The 21,607-nt window shown below is 43.3% G+C and overlaps 1 protein-coding gene across 3 annotated transcripts in view; it reads left to right on the top strand.

Annotated features, from left to right (window-relative positions):
- BST1 (bone marrow stromal cell antigen 1) overlaps window positions 1-21,607 on the top strand; it is a 34,145-nt gene that overhangs the window by 10,020 nt on the left and 2,518 nt on the right. The window contains exons 5-9 of one of the 3 annotated variants that reach the window (XM_060011789.1): window positions 303-379; window positions 726-818; window positions 4,810-4,896; window positions 8,203-8,262; window positions 18,317-19,809. In XM_060011789.1, the coding sequence (XP_059867772.1) occupies window positions 303-379; window positions 726-818; window positions 4,810-4,896; window positions 8,203-8,262; window positions 18,317-18,422 (423 nt within the window). In that variant the 3' untranslated portion in view covers window positions 18,423-19,809. Of the gene's footprint in view, window positions 1-302; window positions 380-725; window positions 819-4,809; window positions 4,897-8,202; window positions 8,263-11,735; window positions 12,524-18,316; window positions 19,810-21,607 lie in introns of those variants that run through there. The other 2 variants (XM_060011788.1, XM_060011790.1) reach the window with 2 other exon arrangements.

Genomic DNA, 21,607 nt, shown 5'->3' with positions numbered 1-21,607 from the left:
TGATTTTGAGGTTGCTTGTAATGCCAGCATAAGTTAGTGTACACCAGCTGAAACAATGCTGGAATCTGATACTGGTTTGCATTATTTTATAATGGTAGATTCCCGGGCATGGAATTACTGCGTTTTTGACATTTCAAAGCAATTTGCTTTCCAAGATATGCCAGTTTGCATCCCTCTGGCTCTATGAAATACCAAATTTATCCCATCCTTGCCAGTATTGAAAATTGTCAATTTAAAAAACAATTGACCATTTCATAGCTTAAAAATGACAGCTTACTCAAAATGCTTGTTTCTTTTTGCAGTATGCAAAGGATAGTTCTGGGGTGATCAATGTCATGCTGAATGGTTCAGAGCCAACAGGAGCCTATCCTGTAAAAGGGTAAGAATGCAGCACCAACATGTAAGACAAAGATGCCAAAATGTGTTTTTAGTTGTTTTCAACGGAGGCTTAAGAGAATCATTCACATCCCCAGTCTAATGCTTGCTTCTGTAAGATCAGGTAGAGAAAAACAATTGAATGACCTGGAGATCAGAACTATGTCCATACATTTATAAAACTAACAGCTGATGAATGCCTGAATGAAATAAGTAACCTAAAAATTAAAGCTAAAAAGTGCCTCCCGCAAAGCTTTAAAACAAAAGTAATGTGTAAGTCAACTAACATTGATATGGGAACCGTATCATATTGCTTTAGGACTTTAAGAAATGTCTTTCCTGTTTCTCAGGTTTTTTGCAGATTTTGAAATTCCCCACTTACAGAAGGATAAAATCACACGCATTGAGATCTGGGTTATGCATGAAATCGGGGGAACCAATGTGTAAGTTATGATGCTACTGATCTTTGTGCAAACCTGCTTTTCTTGGATGTAATATGATCCAGTCTGATTTACATTTACATTTCTGGGGAATCAATGGTCTTCTCTGTTTCTAATGTGGTGGGCAGAGAAAGGCAAAGGCTTGACTTTCTGGAAATGCCATGAGTCAGTCCTGAGCCCAGAGAGAAAACCTCCTTTATCCAGATACTCCTCTCAGCCTTTCTGAGTAGGTCATTTGTGTAGGTCAAAGCCAGTTTTTCTCCCTGGTCATTTAAAGCTCAAAAGCCTCACTGGGAGTTCACAGAATGAACTCATGGATCATGTAATGAAGACGTTCTTCTCAGAGAACAACCAGTTTCGCAGCTGGGTCTCAGGTAACTGGCCAAGGAAATATTTATGATCCATATTTTTCTCGGAAGCCGCTAACTCAAGTGGTTATATCAACTCAGATATCAAGCAAACTTGAACTCATCCTTCTCATCAACAAAGGGCAGTGCTGGCAAAACTAAAGATAAAAAACGTAAAGCCAGTTGGCTCAGAGACAAGCCAATAAGGCCAAGCCTGGTAAAAGCTGTGCAGCCGTGATGGTGCTTCAGAAGCAGCTGGGGCCCTGTCCTTCAGAGCATTGAATCTACATTGGGGAAAGCGTTGAGTGGATGTGTTATTGAAAGAATGTTCTGGAAGAATCTTAGCAAATTCCCCATTTCAGGCCGCCAGGACCCCCTAAGACTCACCATATAATGAGTGATATTTTTTTTTCTCTTGGGCAGAAGATTAAATTTGCAAATGACTTATTACATAGTCATACCAGAATCTGCTCCTCTCTTCCCAGAAGACAACTTATACCTATTGTTGCATGAAAAACAATGTGTATTGTTTTTCTTGTTGCTGTGAGAAGTTGCTTTTTGTCTAGATATTATGCTTGCTTGTTGTTTTAAGGTATCTATCAGAGAAAGATTGTCCTTTGAATCTTTTTTTTTTAAAAAACATCTTTATTGGAGTATAATTGCTTTACATTGTTGTGTTAGTTTCTGCTGTATAACAAAGTGAATCAGCTATAGGTATACATATATCCCCATATCCCTTCCCTCTTGCGTTTCCCTCCCACCCTCCCTATTCCACCCCCTTAGGAGGTCACAAAGCATGGAGCTGATCTCCCTGTGCTATGTGGCTGCTTCCCACTAGCTAGCTATTTGACATTTGGTAGTGTATATATGTCAATACCACTCTCTCACTTCTTCCCAGCTCATCCTTCCCTCTCCCCATGTCCTCAAGTCCATTCTCTACATCTGCATCTTTATTCCTGTCCTACCCCTAGGTTCTTCAGAACTATTTTTTTTTAGGTTCTATATATACATGTTTGCATACGGTACTTGTTTTTCTCTTTCTCACTTACTTCACTCTGTATGACAGACTCTAGGTCCATCCACCTCACTACAAATAACTCAATTTCGTTTCTTTTTATGGCTGAGTAATATTCCATTGTATATATGTGCCACATCTTCTTTATCCATTCATCTGTTGATGGACACTTAGGTTGCTTCTATGTCCTGGCTATTGTAAATAGTGCTGCAATGAACATCGTGGTACATGACTCTTTTTGAATTATGGTTTTCTCAGGGTATATGCCCAGTGGTGGAATTGCTGGGTCATGTGGTAGTTCTATTTTTAGCTTTTTTTTTTTTTGCGGTACGCGGGCCTCTCACTGTTGTGGCCTCTCCTGTTGCGGAGCACAGGCTCCGGACGCGCCGGCTCAGCGGCCATGGCTAACGGGCCTAGCCACTCCACGGCACGTGGGATCTTCCCGGACCAGGGTACAAACCCGTGTCCCCTGCATCAGCAGGTGGACTCTCAACCACTGCGCCACCAGGAAAGCCCTATTTTTAGCTTTCTAAGGAACCTCCATACTGGTCTCCATAGTGGCTGTATCAATTTACATTCCCACCAAAGTGCAAGAGGGTTCCCTCTTCTCAACACCCACTCCAGCATTTATTGTTTCTAGATATTTTGACGATGGCCATTCTGACCAGTGTGAGATGATATCTCATTGTAGTTTTGATTTGCATTTCTCTAATGATTAGTGATGTTGAGCATCCTTTCATGTGTTTGTTGGCAATCTGTATATCTTCTTTGGAGAAATGTCTATTTAGGTCTTCTGCCCATTTTTGGACTGGGTTTTTTGTTTTTTTGATATTGAGCTGCATGAGCTGCTTGTATATTTTGGAGATTAATCCTTTGTAGTTGCTTTGTTTGCAAATATTTTCTCCCATTCTGAGGGTTGTCTTTTTGTCTTGCTTATGGTTTCCTTTGCTGTGCAAAAACTTTTAAGTTTTATTAGGTCACATTTGTTTATTTTGGTTTTCTTTGAATCTGTTTTTAATGAGATAAGGAAATTGCAATTCATTGTCATCTCAGCACATTATTCCTGTGTCAGGAGAGATAATAAAGGGGTAAGATCACCTGGTTGTCCACATCTGTGCCACAGGATCGAGGTGCAGGTCATGAGCTAAGAAAATGGGGGTCCCAAACTGCTCAGATTTTAGGGGAAAAAATCATAGAGAGTGAAAAATCACATGGCTGATAGCTAGTTGTGTTTAGCACTGCTTTGATTTCTTTTATTAAAAAAAAAAAAAAGGTTAAATAACCCATTGACTGAGCTCTGTGTCTAGGTGTCCTGAAACCTCCCTGTTGTTGCTTACCAAAAAGTTCTAAGTAGTGAACTTGGCCCAGAGAAGGACATAGTCCCAGATTTTGGCAAGGTTCTAAAACATGATGTCACTCAACACCTTACCCTCTTCACTCCCGTAATGCCTAGAATTCCACTTCTGTGAAAACTTCCTCCAATGGCTCATTTCCTCCCTGTACACTCCCTCTCTGTTAATTTTATAGTGGGGAGGCTGTTCACCTTCCCACTCCAGGTAAACTGAGGCCGGATCCTGTCTGCAACGTGAATAACATACCTACTCATCACAGCTGGCCGTGTTGTACCCACCTCTCTTTGCCTTTATCAATCCGCCTGCTTAACTCTGACCGTCGAGAGGGCAAGAATCCTTGTTGATGAGAACGTGGGGAGATAGACATCTTATACTCTGTTGGGGTGGTCAACGTGGGGTTCAGTGTGGCAGTGCTACCAAGAGCCTGAAAATGCATTCAAAACCTCGGTGACAGAAAACCTACTTCCAGGAATGTATGCTAAGGAAACAAATAATTAAGCATGTGTATGAAAATGAAACTTCAACAAGGTTTTTTTGTAGTGTCAATGACATTGCAATATAGGAATGAACCTTGATCTTTAACAAGAGGCGACTGCTTTTATGAACTGTGTTCTGATTATGTAAGGTAGACCAGGCAGGAATTAAGAATAATGGCAGAGAGGTATATATGTATAGACACAGACATGGGCAAATGCATATTACAAAATGCGCTGGGCAACAGAATCACATTGAAATATTTTAAAAGTCTTGTGGGAATAAATATACTGTAAAAGTCTAGAATGATGTACACCAAAGTGTTAGCAGCAGTTATCTCTAGTGATGTGAGATTTGGGTTTTTTTCCCTTTTGTTGAGTTGAGTTTTCAAGTATTTTTTGACACGTATGTTTTTGTTTCCATTTGAAGCTTAACTTAATACACTCTGGGTTGAACAGGCTGGCACTCGCCTTTGGTCAGGCTCGGCGCACAAGCACAGTGCTGCGTTGACGGGTGGGGCTACGATGAGCCCTGTGGAGCACCGCGCATGCGCCGGCAGAAGCCCTCCGAAGGCGTGTGACTCGCAAAACGTCGGGCAGGTTTGAAGGCTCAGAGCACCCCGTCCTGGGCACCCGCGGCTTGACTGCCGGCAGCCTTTTTGGGTCCAGAGAATTTGCCACGTATTTCTCCAGAGAGAAGAACATCTAGGGAGCACACGGTCAAAATATTTTTTGATTAACACAGAAACAGCTCCCCCCATCCTCTTCTCCTTCTATTTTGATAGTTTTTATGTTTTTGTGTTTCAGGGAATCCTGTGGAGAAGGCAGTGTGAAAATCCTGGAAGAGAGACTGGAGAAAATGGGTTTCCAGTATAGCTGTATCAATGACTACAAGTAGGTGGCATATTATAGTCAGTGTATATATTCAAAGGAGGAGCAGAGGGTTGCCGAAAAGGTTTTTCAGAGATCAGCTCCAAAGGCCATGGAACTGTGCCTTCTGGGTTGTCACTGGGTGTGGGGACTGGGAGGGCCTTCTGGCCAGGGTTCCACCTGGCCCCCGCCCACTTCTGTCCAGAGTCCTTTTTAATGACGCTAAAGGACAGACAGCAGCCCTTTGTCATTTGTGTATGTCTAGTTTTCTCTTCACTCGCTTACTGCATGTGCGTCATCTGAGAACAGGGACTATGGTCCCTGCATCTCTGGATGCCACACTGCGCATGACATGTGCTAAGGTGGAGTTTGAGATACTTACAGAGAGATGCATGGTGACTGTGGACCAACAGGAAAAGCATCATAGCTACCATTTATTGAGCACGTTATGGGCCAGGCGCTTTATATACGTATAATCAGAGATCGTTTCAGGGCATTCCTGATACTTGGAAATGTAGGTAAATTTGGCTCAAACCCTGCAACGGTTGAAAGCCCTCCCCTGGACTGGGAATTACTCACCTTGCTGCTTCCTTCTTCTCTCTGTGTCGGCACCTGAGTCTGCAGGCCTGTTTGTCTCCTTAGGGGCTAGAGTCCAACACCGCAAGGACTTAGTGGCTTTCCCGAACGTTTGTGGGTATGGCAGGGTGCACATTACATCTGCAGTCTTTGCCAGTGTCCGTGACCGTCCAGGCGGCCCTGTTGCCCTCTGCTGTCTCAAAAGTTCCATGGACCTGGTAACTGTCCCACCTGAGCAAAGCCCCTGGAAGTATGGGTCTCCCCCTACTCTGGACTCCCCAGGAGAACAAGCCCCTCAAAGCTGTTCTTCCACAGCTTAAGGCTGTACCATTTTACTCATCTATTATTGCTAATGCTCTCAGGAATCTCTCAAGTTAGGTGTTGTTATCACCCTCTTTTGAAAACAAAGTGAAGCACGTACTCTTTTTTGGAAATATAATCTGTGTACAGAAAAAATGCAGAAACCGTAAGTATACAGGTGGGTGAATTTTCACCAGTTCAACATACACATGTACCCAGCATGTAGATCAAGAAACAGGGCACAACCAGCACCCCTAGTCTCCCTTTGGCTTCCCTTTCAGGATCCCCACCTGCCTACAATAGTAACCACTCTCTAGACTTGTAAGAGCATAGGTTAGTTTTGTCTGTTTTTTCAATATTTTATTTTTATTTACTTTTGGCTGTGTTGAGTCTTCGTTGCTATGCGCGGGCTTCCTCTAGTTGAGGCAAGCGAGAGCTATTCTTTGTTGTGGTGGGCAGGCTTCTCACCGCGGTGGCTTCTCTTGTTGTGGAGCACGGGCCATAGGCGTGCGGGCTTCAGTAGTTGTGGCACGCGGGCTCAGTAGTTGTGGCTCGCGGGCTCTAGAGTGCAGGCTCAGTAGTTGTGGCTCACGGGCTTAGTTGCTCCGCAGCATGTGGGATCCTCCCAGACCAGGGCTTGAACCCATGTCCCCTGCATTGGCAGGTGGATTCTTAACCACTGTGCCACCAGGGAAGCCCTAGTTTTGTCTATTTTTAAGGTTTATATAAATATCCGCTTTTCATGGATGGGTAAATTAAGTGTTAAGAGAGGTTGAGCAAGTTCCCAAAGGTCTCCACTCAGTGACAGAGCTGAATTTTGAATCCAGCATTGTGTGGCCCTGAAGATTCCTCTTTTCTTTCTACTATAGAACTCTAATTCTTAATCAAGGCATCAGATTTTAGTAAATTAAATAAAAGGTAATTCTTATTCTAAAACAGCTCAATGATAGAGAAAAATATGGCTAAAAATTCCACAGTTATGACCCCTTTGCTTTGGTCCAGGACCTCCCCCAAGGAGGCTGTCTTTTTATAAGTCATCAGGTCAAGTGTGGGAGCCCAGCCAGGGTCTCATTCCTGACTCACGGCTGTGAGCCTCAGGGTCTCAGCCTGCTTTTACTGGCTCGAGTTTACCCTACCAAAGCTGGTTTCAGGGCTCCTCCCTTGCCTGGCTCAGCCTCCCAACTCCCATTTTTGTACTGCTCGTGGGCTCTTTCTGTGTTAAGGTAGGGTTTTTATTGCTCCTGGGAGCCCAGAGGCGATAACAACAGGCTTAACATGGGAGAGCGAACAAGGTTAAAAAATCAGACTCAAACTAGATGCCTCTCAAAATTCAGGTGACATTGACCTCTGTCCTGTGGCAGTTGAAAGTTCTCCCCAGAATTCCTGCAAATTTTGGCGATGTCTTTCTTCAGAGCCTCTCTTGTCTCTTGATTGTTTTCTGCTTAGTGCTGTATTGATCCAGACTCGTGAAACTCAATGCATCTTTTTGGGGGGACATAACACAGCAATAACAAACTACTCTTGTAAAAAATATCTGAATAGGGCTTCCCTGGTGGCGCAGTGGTTGAGAGTCCACCTGCCAATGCAGGGGACACGGGTTCGTGCCCCGGTCCAGGAAGATCCCACATGCCGCGGAGCGGCTGCGCCCGTGAGCCATAGCTGCTGAGCCTGCGCGTCCGCAGCCTGTGCTCCGCAGTGGGAGAGGCCACAACAGTGAGAGGCCCGGTAACACACACACACACACACACAAAATCTGAATAGTGTAGACTGAGAAGTAGGGAGTCCTACGGAGGGGTCACATAGCGTGCCATAGACCGAACCTGTTTCCTGTTCTTCCAGAGTCCCCTCTGGTCCCCCTACCCAGAGATCCTTCCTTGGCCTTCCTCCCACTGTTACCTGGATCCTGTCTTCACTGCTGCTTTCCCTTCCCTCCTGGCTGCCTGGACCCCACATCTTCTACCTCTACTGTACAAGCAATTTAACTTTCTTCACTGAAGCCTGGGCACCAGCCATCACCTGTGTGCTTCGAGTCCAACCTGCCCAAAATTCTTATCAAGAGGTTTTTCCAAGCAAAATCATACATCCTTAACAGAAGTGGTTCCATGCTCGGGCTCTGGAGTGGAGGTTCAAGTTCAGCTCCACAGCTTGCTACTGTGAGAACTTGGGCAAGTTCCTCTGGGCAGCTTTCTCAACTGCAGATTGGAGATGATAATAGTACCTGCTTTGTTTGGCTGTTGTGAGGATTAAATGACATAATCTATGTAAAATATGTAATCAGATTTCTTGGTACATAGTAAGTGCTCAATAAATGCTGGCTAATATTTTTAAAAAGAAACTATGCTCTTCGAGGTCAAAGACTTTGTATCTCCAGTACCTTGCAGGCCCCCCATAAATGTTTGATGAATGAAAGTCGTTAAAATAATCCCTTAAATATTACTTCTTTTCATTTTATAGACCAGTGAAGCTCTTACAGTGTGTGCAACACAGCAGTCATCCTGACTGTGCCTTAAATTCGTAAGTGAATGTCTTAACCCAACTTCCGTGCCTCCCCGAAATAATCAGTCCGTACTATTTACAGAATGCTGGTGGATTGCAATATCATTTTACACCCACCCCCTAAAACGTCTGGCTGCAGAGTAAGACTGGTACTTCTACACTGCACTTCTCTTCATATCTGAGCTGCTGGGTTGGTGCAGGTTTGCTGAACATCTGTGCAGCTGAGCTGAATGAACCCCTGCCATGTACCACAGAGCAGAGTCTGCCCTGATGCCTCAGCTTCAGCACAAAGGCTGGGAATGGGGTGGCAGGAGGACCTATTAAAACTTATTTCTGTTGCCCTTAGAGATGACAGTTATTTTACCAGCAAAATGGGTTTATTTGGGAATAGCAGAGGAACTGCAGTTCGGGACAAGCAGGCTAGAGCAAAAGCCATAGACAAGTCCAATAAATGAAGGAGAGGAACTTTATTTTATAGAGAAAAAGGAGGAAGTAGGGAGAGGGTGTTTTGAATGAAAGTCCGTCAGAGAAAAGTGAGAATTCAAGGTGATGACAGTTTCTCATTGGCTGAGTTGCTGGGGTGGTCGATTTCTTACGGAAGATGCAGTGTACATCTCTCCTGCTGTGGCCTGTTGATGACTGATGATTGTTCCTGTGGATGATTCTGTTGGGGTCTGTAATCAACAATTCTTCCTATAGTTGATGAGTGGCACTGCATGAGAGCTCCCCCTTCTGACCTCCTGACTCCATTTAAGTGGTAAGGTTTACATTTCTCAATCCTAATGTATCTATTTTTAAAAATTAATTAATTTATTTGCTTTTATTTTTGGCTGTGTTGGGTCTTCATTGCTGTGCATGGGCTTTTTCTCGTTAAGGCAAGCGGGGGCTACTCCTTGTTGTGGTGCACGGGCTTCTCATTGTCGTGGCTTCTCTTGTTGCAGAGCACGGGCTCTAGAGTACGGGCTCTAGAGCGCAGGCTCAGTAGTTGTGGCGCATGGGCTTAGTTGCTCCGCAGCATGTGGGATCTTCCCGGGCCAGGGATCGAACTCGTGTCCCCTGCATTGGCAGGCGGATTCTTAACCACTGTGCCACCAGGGAAGCCCTATACTATTAGTATAAATGATAGTATACATAGGATTCTGCAATGTGCTTTTTTCGCATAATAGTGTCTTGGTGTTGTTTTCCTATCTGTGGTGTTCTGTTGTGTGCGCACGTCATGATTTATTTAACCCATTGCCCATAGGTGGACATTTAGATTGTTTCCAGTATTTAGCTATCATCAACAGTGAATAAGATGAAGCCTTTTCCCTCTACTTCCATTTCCTCAGAGTAATTTCTTTCAACATTTTGGTCCATCTCTCCCATATATCCCAGTACACACACATACACATATGTTACCAGGCAGAGATGTAAGTTTGTTCATCTATTTGTTTTTGGTTTGGTCTTATTTTCATTTATTTACTTGCCTCTGTTTTTGTACAAAGAGCAGTCATGCTGGACAGACTGTTCTGCTGTGGTCCCTTTTCACTTAACGATATAAGGACGTCATCCTTTTCTGTCTGTGCGTACTTTCTGACTCCGTCTTTTAGTGGCTGTGGAGTATTCTGTAGGATGGCCACTCGCCATTTATGTAACCATTTTTCAGTCATAGGCTGGCTTCATTGTAGGTTGTGGTTGTAGTTGTTTATTATTATAAACAATGCTGAAATATGATCCTTGATTGCATGCCTTGAGCTCTTTTTCAAGTGTCTGCATAGGAAAGATTACCAGAAAGGGAGTTGCTGGGTCAAAGAATGTATTTTTAGTTTGAATTTTGATATGTTTCAACAAAGCTGCCCCAGTGTGCGCTCCCACCAACAGTACGTGGCAGGTGCCCCTTTCTCCCCTTCTTCACTAACCCTGGGTATTATCTGTACTTGTACCTGTATCTATACCTAATTTTAGTCAGTCTTCTGGATAAAACATGATGCTTTATTGTTGTTCTTTTGGTTTTTTTTTTTTTTTTTTTTTTTTGCGGTACGCGGGCCTCTCACTGTTGTGGCCTCTCCCGTTGCGGAGCACAGGCTCCGGACTCGCAGGCCCAGCGGCCATGGCTCACGGGCCTAGCCGCTCTGCGGCATGTGGAATCTTCCTGGGCTGGGTCACGAACCCGCGTCCGCTGCATCAGCAGGTGGACTCTCAACCACTGCGCCACCAGGGAAGCCCTGTATTGTTGTTTTGATTTGTGTTGGCAGGAAGATTTCTTATGCCAACACCTGAGTTCTCTTCCCTTCCTTTCCTATCTGCTAAAATTGTGTGTACCTTTAAGGACCCAACTCCAAATGTCCCTTTGTCTGTAAGGCTTTCCTAATTCTGTAGGTGGATGTAAGAACTCCCTTCTCTGTGCTCCATGGACTTTGTGCACAACCCAACTGCAGCACTTGCCTCTCTCCAGTCATGTTGTAATTCATTCCTCACCATCTGTCGCCAACACTCGACGTAGAGATTGCATGAACTTCCTCTTTGCGTGTCTCATCACAATTGCACAGAGTAGGTGCTTCATAAATGTCTGTAGGGTCCATTTCTCCATCTAGAAGGAGAAGAGAACTAATCTGGGCTGGACATCAACTGTATGCCAGGGGCTGTGCTGTGTGCATTGCATAGAACATTCTGTTCATCCTTCTAACTAGTCCATTAGATAGACACAGAGCGGGGAGAGAAAGACAGACAGACAGACAGGCAGAGAGACTGCTCATCATCCCCATATAGCTCTTCTTCCCATCTTCATTTAGTAATAGAACCCTTGAATGTTAGTTGGCCTCATAGTGGCCAAGAATAACAATTGTACTTCCCAGCCTCTCTTTCCTCTGGGGCCGAGTGATGTGGGTGACTTGAAAGGAAAGAACATTCATTCCCTCCCCCTTTGTTGGCTGGTGTATGGACCCAAAAGGTGTGGTGACGAGCCACCTTCGCTGGGCATGGCAGAGCAAGCCATAGACGGAGGCTGGGTGCCCCCTACCATGGAAACACAGTATCAGCCTGCACAGTTACAGAGAGAGAGACAAACATGTGTCTTGTCTAAGCCCCTGGGATTTGGGGTCCTTTCAACAGCAACCAAACCTATATCTGAACCGATACGGATAGGTTCTGTTACCCTCATTTCAGGGGTGTAGAAACTCTGGCTTAGGGAAGATAATGACGGATTTGCCCAAGAAAAGACTACCCAGCCAGTGAGTGGGTCTGAAGGGAGTCTATGAGACTTCCAGAATTCACCCTGGCGACTGTTAGGCTCTTTTGACTAGAAATTGGGATAAGAGATCCACCAACACCAGCATGTGTCCCAGGGTGGCTGGTGAGGTTGAGTCCTCTCCCACTCTCTGCTGTTCACTGTCTGTGAATTAGGCATGCATGTTTTTGAGTCCTCTCACAGGAAGTAAAGAACAGTCTGTGTACCTGGGTCTTCACTTTCCTCACCTGAGAATGAAATCCACTCTCCTGTCCCTTCTGCTCAGAAACCTTCAACGTTCCCTGCTACCGAGTCTGAACTTCTGGCCTGGCCTTCCTGGTTATAAAAACCTCCTTCTAAACACACCACCCACTGCTCCCCACTGGAAACTTTCACTGCAGGCTTGGATCCACTTCCCTGAAGACACCCTGTGCTTTCCTGCCCACAGTCCTGTGGACACTGACCCTTCTGGCCATGGTGAGAGCAATGCAGTTGGAGTCAGATGACCTGAATTTGACATTTTTCTCATCTACAAAACTGAAATAATGGGAACTGCCACATGGGTTTGTTGTGAAGACGGCGCCCAACCTCCCTTCTAGACAGGATACTAGAAAGACTCCCCGGAGCCTGGACCCAGGCGCAGGCTTCGGGTTCCTAAAGTTCAAGTAAGGAGCACATTGGTGGAAACTCATAATCGCAAAGCATCGCACACCAGATCCAGGTAGCTCAGCAGAAATGGGATGTGTTGAAGGATATTGGGTCACTCAGAGTCTTCTGGGAGAGCCAGAGAAGCAGGGCTGGAGGCTATGCCAAAGTCCCACCCAGAACTGCCCTAGGGGAGATCCCCCTGCAGCCTGTTGGGCACAGACACCGCAGGGAGTTCCTCTGATGCTCGTGCCTGGATGCTCCTTCTAGAATGTCTGCCACGGCTGCCTCGGAGAGCTGGTGCCAGGGCACCCCCGGCGACAATGAACCCTCGGTGGCATCCGCTGTTTTAATCTACTCTGCCCACAGCTATACCCAGATGTGGGTACATCTGGTTGGCAGAGTTTTGGGCATGTGTTTGTGCTGTAACTCCAGGGAGGTTGGGAAATTGAATCTCTGCTTTAAACCCAGTCTCACGGCTTTAAATCTCATCTGTATGCTGGTGACTCCAAAATGAGTATTTCTATAGTCCAGGCCCTGTACTGAGCGCCACACTTGTATATTCAGCAGTTTACTCTGATGTCTAATAGATATTTCAGATGCAACACATCCCAAACCGGACTGAATTTACCCAGGGTGGTAGGCTGAGTCATGGCATCCAAAGATAGGCAGGTCCTAATTCCTGGAATGAGTGGATTTTACTTTATATTACAAGGGGCTTTGCAGATACGATGAAGTTAACGATCTTGAGGTGGGGAGATTATTCTGGACTATCCTGGTGGGCTCTGCATGTAATGTAAGTGTCCTCATAAGAACAAGGCAGAGGGACATTTGGTTCAAGAGGAGGGGAAGGCAGTGTGGTGATGGAAGCAGAGATTAGAATGATATACTTTAAAGGTAGATAAAGGTCAAGGACACAGAGTCTTCCCTCAGGAGATTTTCCAAAAGGAAGCAGCCCCACTGACACCTCGACTAACCCTGGAAACTGGTTTCAGGCTCTTGACCTCCAGAACTGTAAGAGAATAAATAAAACTGTGGTGTTTTGAGCCACTGAGTTTATTACAGCAGCAACGGGAAACTAATACACCCCTCAGGTGGTCTACCCATACATCCCTGTCTCAATTGATGGTAACAACCCACCTTTCCAAAAATCTCCAAATGCCTGTTCCTAAAATCTTAGCGCCATTCTTGATGCCTTCGCTTCTTTCACCCTTCAGCAAAAAATCCTGTTGATTCAACTTACAAATTTAATGGAAAATCCCATCATCTACTGTGACCAGCCTGGTCTGAGCCACTGGGCCTCTTTGAAACCCAGCTACTAAGAAGTTAGCCTTTTATTTTTATTGTTCATTAGGGAAATTTCAAACATGCACATAGTATAAGGAATAGTCCTTTAAAAATTCGGTCATGTCACTCATCTGCTCACAGCCCTGCAGTCAGTCCCACATCACTCAGAGTTAATGCCAAACAGCCTTCCCAGGAACCCCAGCCCCACTTGTCTCCAAATTTTTTCTTCCTCTCCTTCCCTCACTGGGCCTCAGCCACAGTCACCTCCTGGGACTTGACAGCACATTCGCACTACAGGGTCTTGGTCGCTGTTTTCTCTGCCCAGAAGTCCTTCCCCATGTGGCCAACTCACTCACTCACTGTGTTTGCTCACATCTCAGCTCCCTGAGGCAACCTTGACCTCTGTGTTTAAAGCTGCAGCCTGCACCGTCAGCTCTGGCTCTGCAAACCCCCTCATGTTGCTCTACTTTTCTTTTCTGTAGTGTTTGTTTATCATCTTCTGACTTATTTGCTTGTTAAGTTTGTTTTTTATTACCTGTTTCCCATCTGTTAGAACATCAACTCCAGGAGGACAGGGGCTTTTCCTTGTTCTGTTCGCTGATGAATGTGATTCAAGAACCTAGGAGGGAGCCTGCAGCCTGGTAGGCACTGAGGAACGAATGAATGAGTAAACAAATGATTGATTTTTCTACCCTGGGGAGGCATAGATTTGAGACAAAGGATGTTGAAAGGGGCTGGGCAACTGAAGGGAATGACACGGGTCCTGTGAGAGTTTGTCCTATAAGAAGTGAACAGGGGCAGCATGTGTAGAAGTAACAGATTTTGATTGTAAGAAACAGAATCCAGCTGTGGCTCATGTAGGTGGAAAAAAGGGGAATAAAGTTGTTGGGGGGATTTAATAGAAGAGACTCTCCAGTGAGCAGAGTGCCTCATAAGGTCTGGAGAGGTAAATGTCCTTATTGTTACTGTGTAACTTAGGTCTTTCTGGTTTTACTCTGTCTCCTTAAACACACTTTAAACTTTATGCAGATACAGATGGTGTAAAGTTCCTTCCTGTAAAACCTGTTGCACCCTACACTGCCATTCCCAAAATAGGCAAGTGGGGCCACCCTGGCACTGGTGCCTGCTTTTCCCTCCCCTGCTGCAGACTCTGTACGGTGAATGAGGGCAGCTCTCCTCACCAGTCTTCAGGTCTTTCTGAGCACTTTGCCCATGTCAGCCTGTCAACCTGGTCTTCGGAGTCATCATCTCATTACATCCAACCACATTCTTGGAAGGTGGGCAGTTTGATCACCATTAGTGATGCTGAGGTTCAGAGAGGTTAAGTGACCCCTTAAAGTCACTCAGGACTGGCTAGAGGCAGAAGTGGCACCCAGGTCTGTCGGTGTGTAAAGTCCTTGCTCTTCCCACTGAACCACACTGCCTCCAGATGTTTCTGGGGTTCACACCACAGCAGAGAAGTAAGAGGTTTATAGTTCCTGACCTGTTCTTTCTTTCTTTGGGCATTCTTTCAGTAACTGTTGAACAGATTTATTTATGACAGTTCTTTCCCAAGTCCATTGAACGTCAAGAATAAAACCCTCTTTCACGCTTTGCTGAGGTTTTCTCCACTTTCATTACTTTGGAAGGAATTTTACTAATCTCCTTTAAAAATGATTTAGCAAAGAATACTGGTAGATAATTTACAGAAGAGGAACCATCAGTGGCAAATATGAAACATTATTTTATTGATCTAATAATAATGAACTACACATTCAATAAGGGGCAATTTCCACCTCAATTTCTTTAGCATACCGTGACAAAAAATAGCAGAAAAATATATATATATATATTTTTTGCGGTACGCGGGCCTCTCACTGTTGTGGCCTCTTCTGTTGCGGAGCCCAGGCTCTGGACACGCAGGCTCAGCGGCCATGGCTCACGAGCCCAGCCGCTCCGCGACACGTGGGATCTTCCCGGACCGGGGCACGAACCCGCGTCCCCTGCATTGGCAGGCGGACTCTCAACCACTGCGCCACCAGGGAAGCCCAGCAGAAAAATATTTTAAAGATGTTATTCAATGCTTGATGGCATTGTAAGTTGCTAAAATGCTTTGGGAGAACAACTTGATAATATGTACCAAGAATTATAAAAATATTCATAATCTTTGACCTAAGTCAGACTTTAGGTACCCTATTCTAAAGACATGATTCAAAATACAGATTCATTCTACATGCTCACAGATGTTCACAAACAATTCTCTATAATGCAGTATCAGAAGTGCAAACATTGAGAGCTGGAGCTAAATATTCAAGGGTATGAGAATGGTTACATCAAAGGGTTATACTTACTACATGGAATAGAATGTAGCCATTAAAAACAATCGTAGGTGGTTTATGTCAGTTATATCTCCATAAAGCTGGAGGTGAAGGTGAAACAACCGTAATCACGATAATCATGCAGCAATATGGAAAAATTCTCACAAACAATTAAAGTGAAAAACACGTAGAAAACAACTTTATATGCTTATAGGTTATAATATTGGCCAAAAATTCAGTAGATGGATAATCTACAGGATTGGTGAGGATATGAGACAACAGACGTACTCATGTTACTGACATAGGGTTCGCTGTGTCAGTCAGGGTCAAGGGAAAACATCAGATTTCCCATCTTGCCCTGAATTCTTTCTCCAAAATGTGTTCCCCCACTGTGCCCTGGCCCTAGGCCACAGAAGTGGGATGGCAAATTTCACTTGCTTAGGAATAATGGGGTAAAAGACTTTGAACCTGCAAAAGTTTAGGATCCAAATCGCAAGTTTAGGTACAATCTGTACCTAAGGTACAGGTAAGTTTAGGAACAATCTGTATTTTTTGATATTTAATTTATTTACATCATTTTAATTTATTTACAACATTTTAGAGAGTTTATCATTTAAGAATAGCTCTTGGAATAGCCCTGTGATTCCAATATAAGTGTAACTATTAAATAACTGATTTAAAAAAAACAAAAAAACTTATTTCAGACTTAGGATTTTTAGTTGAAAGTTATAAGAGAATTTTACTAAGTTTTTAATCAGTACTGGAATGTTTAAGAGAATTAAGATTAAATTTTATACATTTATTAGATTTACTAGAATTAAGTATTCGAGAAAGTTTTGCTCACTTAAAGTCATTTAAAATATTTTATAAAGAAAATGTAATGTGTTAAAATGTAAGTTTAAAATAATTTAACCTAAAATAACTTGAGTTTAAAATATTCAGGAAATTGGAATAATTGTGAAGCCCCCTTAAAAGTTATTATCAGAGTTGACTAGGCTTTTAAATTAGAAGAATACTATTCATAAATTAACTAGAAAAGTGTATGGGAAAGTCAAGCTTTTGAATTTATAAATTTAATAGTTAGAATTAATTTTTAAAACCAAAGTAACTGCAAATAATGTGCTTTTTCTCTTCATAAACACCACCCTCAAGCAAAGCCTCACAGTGACATGAAAAGCTTAAGCTAAAATGTGACAAGTGGACCCATGCATCTAAAGTGAAAGAAAACAAAATTATATTCTGTTTGTGCATGATAATAGATGTAAATGATAGAAATAGATCTAAGATAAACTCCCAATGGCTAGGGAAGGGAGTGAGAACTGGAAAAAGACGAAGAGAGACTCATTATTACTGTTTAGTTCTGTATTATTTTATTTTCTTAAAAAGTAAAAGTAAATTTGTCTTTGTCTTAATTGGTTAATTATTTAACAGCAAAAACACTAATCAATTTTGAATGAACTGTCTGGAACATTAACTGAATTAGAAGTGCAATTATAGAAAATATCCAGCAGGAGGAGCCCTAGTACAAATTTGTGGGCTGCTCGAGATTCCTTTAGCAAAAAAGGGGCGAATAGCACTCATATGGAGTAAGCAGCTTTCAAGGACCCCAGCCACTAGTCAGGATCCAGGGAATAAAAACCTCAGATTGTTTCATAATTTTAAAAGTTTGTTTTTTAATTGTTTTCAAAGAATTCAGTAATTTCTGTTTTTAAAAATCTGGTGGTCAGACCCTATTTGCTATGACCAGAGTCCCTATTTTGGCCAGATCCTTTCTCAGTGTCTTTATGTCATGGCTGGTTTTTCCTCACCAGTTAAACTGTGATGATGTAATGTCCATCAGTAGGGAAGTTGGGGAACTTTATGGTACATCCATACAATCAGAATTCACCCATGAGGAAGAATGAATAAACTCCACGTGTACCGATATGGAAGTATGTGCAAGATGTGCTGTTGGGTGAAAAAACAAGTTGTAGATTCCACCTGTACTTAGATAAAAGGATATGTGAGTCTGTGTGTGTGTGTGTGCGTGGGAGTGTGTGTGCACATGTGTGTGTGGGGGGGGGGGAGTGTGTATCGCATTCCTGGAAGGACAAATCAAAACTATCAAGGATGATTCTCTATGGAAAGTGGGAATAGGGAAGCTAAGGAGCTTTTACTTTTCACTTTGTAACTTTCTGTACTAGTTATTTTATTTATCTATTTATTTATTTATTTTTGGCTGCATTGGATCTTCATTGCTGCGCGTGGGCTTTTCTCTAGCTGTGGCGAGCCGGGGTCACTCTTTGTTGCAGTGCGCGGGCTTCTCACTGCAGTGGCTTCTCTTGTTGCAGAGCATGGGCTCTAGGCGTGCGGGCTTCAGTAGTTGTGGCACGCGGGCTCAGTAGTTGTGGCTCGCGGGCTCTAGAGTGCAGGCTCAGTAGTTGTGGTGCACGGGCTTAGTTGCTCCGCAGCATGTGGGATCTTCCGGGACCAGAGATCAAACCGGTGTTCCCTGCACTGGCAGGCAGATTCTTAACCACTGCGCTGCCAGGGAAGTCCCATGTACTATTTAAATTTTCTGCAGTGTGCGTATATGTTTTTGAAAGTAGGTGTCATCCACCAATACTGACATGTTTTCTATTTCCTTTTTAATTTGCAGGGCAGCAACCTCTACTCAAAGAGAAGCCCTGTCCCTTTATGCAGAACGAAGTGCCAGCTTTGTCTTTCCTCTCTTAGTGGCTTTGGCTTCAGTTGCTCAGATGTAATAACTAGAAACTCAGCTATGTTGCGCTAAGCAGCCTGCAGTCCTGAAACCTGCCCTTGCCCAGTCATCCTTCTTGTTCTGTGTACGCCAGGTGACTCCATTGTCTAAAGAAGCTTCCTGCTGGGAAAACAATGTCCTGAAATGGGTTTTGAATGATATACACGGTCAGGATTTCAGAAATTAAGCTAGTTCTATTTCACCGGTTAAAACTACTGCATTAACAATTTGATTGACATATATACACTACTATGTATAAAATAGAAAACTAGTGAGAACCTATTGTACAGCACAGGGAAAAAGAACTACTGCATTAGAATTAAAGCTAGTTATTATTTTCTTATTTTCATAATGATGCAACATATTGAGGCTCAGACTGTTTGTTATATAAGCAAACATTTTAAGAAAATTTTGGTAGAATTGTACGTATATATATTTATATTTTCTTATACAACCAGCAGGGCACACTGCATGTTTGTTGATAGCTTCAAATATATGTATACTATATAAGTGTATTCATACATGCTTGGTAGGCAAAGAGTTATGTATAATGACATCCATTTAAGGCTTATTTATAATGAGGGGGAACTAAACATTCTACTAATAGGGAACTCTTTGCATATGTTTGGTATATCTGTAGGATGGAATATTATTCAAATAGGAAAAGTTATGTTTACCAGCCCAAATGTCCTTCATCTGGTGAATGGATAAACGAACCTTGGTATATCTATACAGTGGAATACTACTCAGCAATAAAAAATAACTAACTATGGATAAATGCAGCAGTGTGGGCGAGGCTCAGTTGCAGCATGCCAAGTGAAAGAAGCCAGACCAGAAGGCTACATACCGTATAATTCTGTTTACAGGACATTCTGGAAAAGGTGAAACTATAGGAATGGAGAACTTTTTGGTTTCAGGGTTAAGACTAGGGGGAGGGGCTAACTGAAAAGGAGCATCCTGAGGGAATTTGAGGGGAGTGACAAGACTGTTCTGGATCACTGGCTATGGTGGTGGCGACAGGACTCTATATTTGCCAACACTCAGAACTGTATGCCATAAAGTCATTTCACTGTTTGTAAATTAAAAATTTTCAAAGAACATTTCGTGACATAGAAAAATGCCAGCGATCGGTGTAAGACATAGGACATAAAACTGTTTATATGATCTAATTGTCTAAAATATAATACAAATGTAACATTGTGGATGTATGTTTGTATTATACGCATATTGTAAATGAATGAAAGGAAAAGAAATAAGCCCAAAAGTGGAGCAGTGATCTCTGGAGAATGTTCTTATTAGTGATCCCTATTCTTGACTTTTGACTTTTTGTGTTTTCCAAATTTTCTCTAATGAGCATGCATTACTTTTCTAATCAGAAAAAGAGAAATAAACACATACATCATCTACGTGTGGTAATTTGACACAACACAAAACATTTCCAGAAGAGGAAAAGAAAACCAAAACTCCTCACAGACACTTCCTGTTCTTACTCCCTTTTTCACCTAAAGTGAGCATGGGAGCTTTAGATGTGAGAACTCGCAGATTCTCGTGCCCCAGCGGCCAGCAACTGGGAGTGAGAGCTCTCACATTCTGTCGTTTCCTGTAAACCTCTGGAGAGAAAAAGAATTGCCCATTGCGGGCAGGGCCATTCCTCAAACCTGCTGCCCTGACTGCAGAGCTCTTTCTTCCTCCTGACAGAGCCTCTACTCCATTTTATGTAACCACTTGCCCAAGTGTTCACTGTAAAGCTGGGAATCCTCACAGCTTGATTGTTTTATATAACACACATTTACAATTCAATCTCGTGCGTTTTTAGAGATCACTTCAGACACTGCGCTGGGCAGGGAATCTCACTGGGAATGATTGCACAGGTCTCCCAACTAGCTCCCTGTGCCTCCAATCTCTCTCTTGGTTCCTTCTTATCTCCCATCACTACCCCTTTCTTGTGGGGTCTACACACCCAGCCGCCCCACACCATGGTGCTCATTCCAGGGTTCGGGAGAGGGCAGGTCCCTTGACCATCACCATCAGTCACCTTCATCATCTTCATCATCTTAACAGTCATCATCACCACCATCATTATCACCATCATCATCACCATGCCTAGTATTTATTGAGTTCTTACCATGAACCGGTCACTGTTTCAATTTTTAATCATTCTTTGAATTCTCATTACTATCCTTATTTTGCAGATGAGAAAACTGAGGCTTGACAAGGTTAAATCACTTCTGCAAGGTCACCCAGTTAGTAATGGAGGAGAAGTGTTACAACCAGGTGGACTGACTCCATCATTGAGGTGCTTTTCTCCATCTGCTGCACTAAATAAGGCCCCAGGAATGTTAACAACACTTGGATTCTGCTCCAGAACCCCCCGAACTCACTTCCCCCTTCCTCTTTCTATTTCCTCAGTCTTCTTAGATCTCCAACCCCACACTCCACCTACCATTTATGTCTTTGCTTTTCTTTTGCACTTTGACACCAGTCTCTCTTGTCCCAAACTGAACTCCCATCTTTTCTACACCTGCATCTCTCCTCCTCACCTCAGCACATTTAAGGACACTTGTCAGGGTGACATGCCTTCTACCTCACCTTCCCAGAGCTGACATTGTCAGATCCCTATTCAGACCGCCTGAGCATTGTAGGTGGGCATTAGACTTAGAGCTAGAATCCTTCCAGGTGTGCAGATGAGCATGAGGTATTACCAGTGTCAAGATTTTTTTTTTTTGTAGCTGAGGCCCATGGGTTTTGGAGAAGCCTGGTATGGATGGTTGAAACTTGGGATTTTTTTTTTTCTTTTTATATAAATGCTGAACACGTGTATCCTTTGTCATGAAATACCAGGTTATGGATGTCTTACCTTAGCTTCAGAGAATACATTTGACCAAGGTTTCTAGAAGAAAGAAGGAAAGAAAGAAAGGAAAGAAAGAAAGAAAGAAAAAAGAAAACCTTCTCTGTAATGTTTCACAACGCTGTCCCAGTTCACTCACCATAACAACCCATGTGCCATGACAAGAAGTAGAGCATTATAAAGAGAGGCAGGATGAACAAGCTTGCCAAAGCAACTTTTGTTCTCAATTCAGCCTTGGAATTCATCATTTCTTCTTCTTTGTGTAGGTTCCAGAATTTTATGATACCTCTCCCCCTACCCAATGAGCTCTAATAGGTTTCCAGACGGATCCAGACCTTACC

The sequence above is a fragment of the Delphinus delphis genome, chromosome 5 (genome assembly GCF_949987515.2).
Source record: "Delphinus delphis chromosome 5, mDelDel1.2, whole genome shotgun sequence".
Classification (NCBI taxonomy): Eukaryota; Metazoa; Chordata; class Mammalia; order Artiodactyla; family Delphinidae; genus Delphinus; species Delphinus delphis.
Note: the sequence above shows the minus strand (reverse complement) of the source record. Positions and strands in the feature narration are given on the sequence as shown.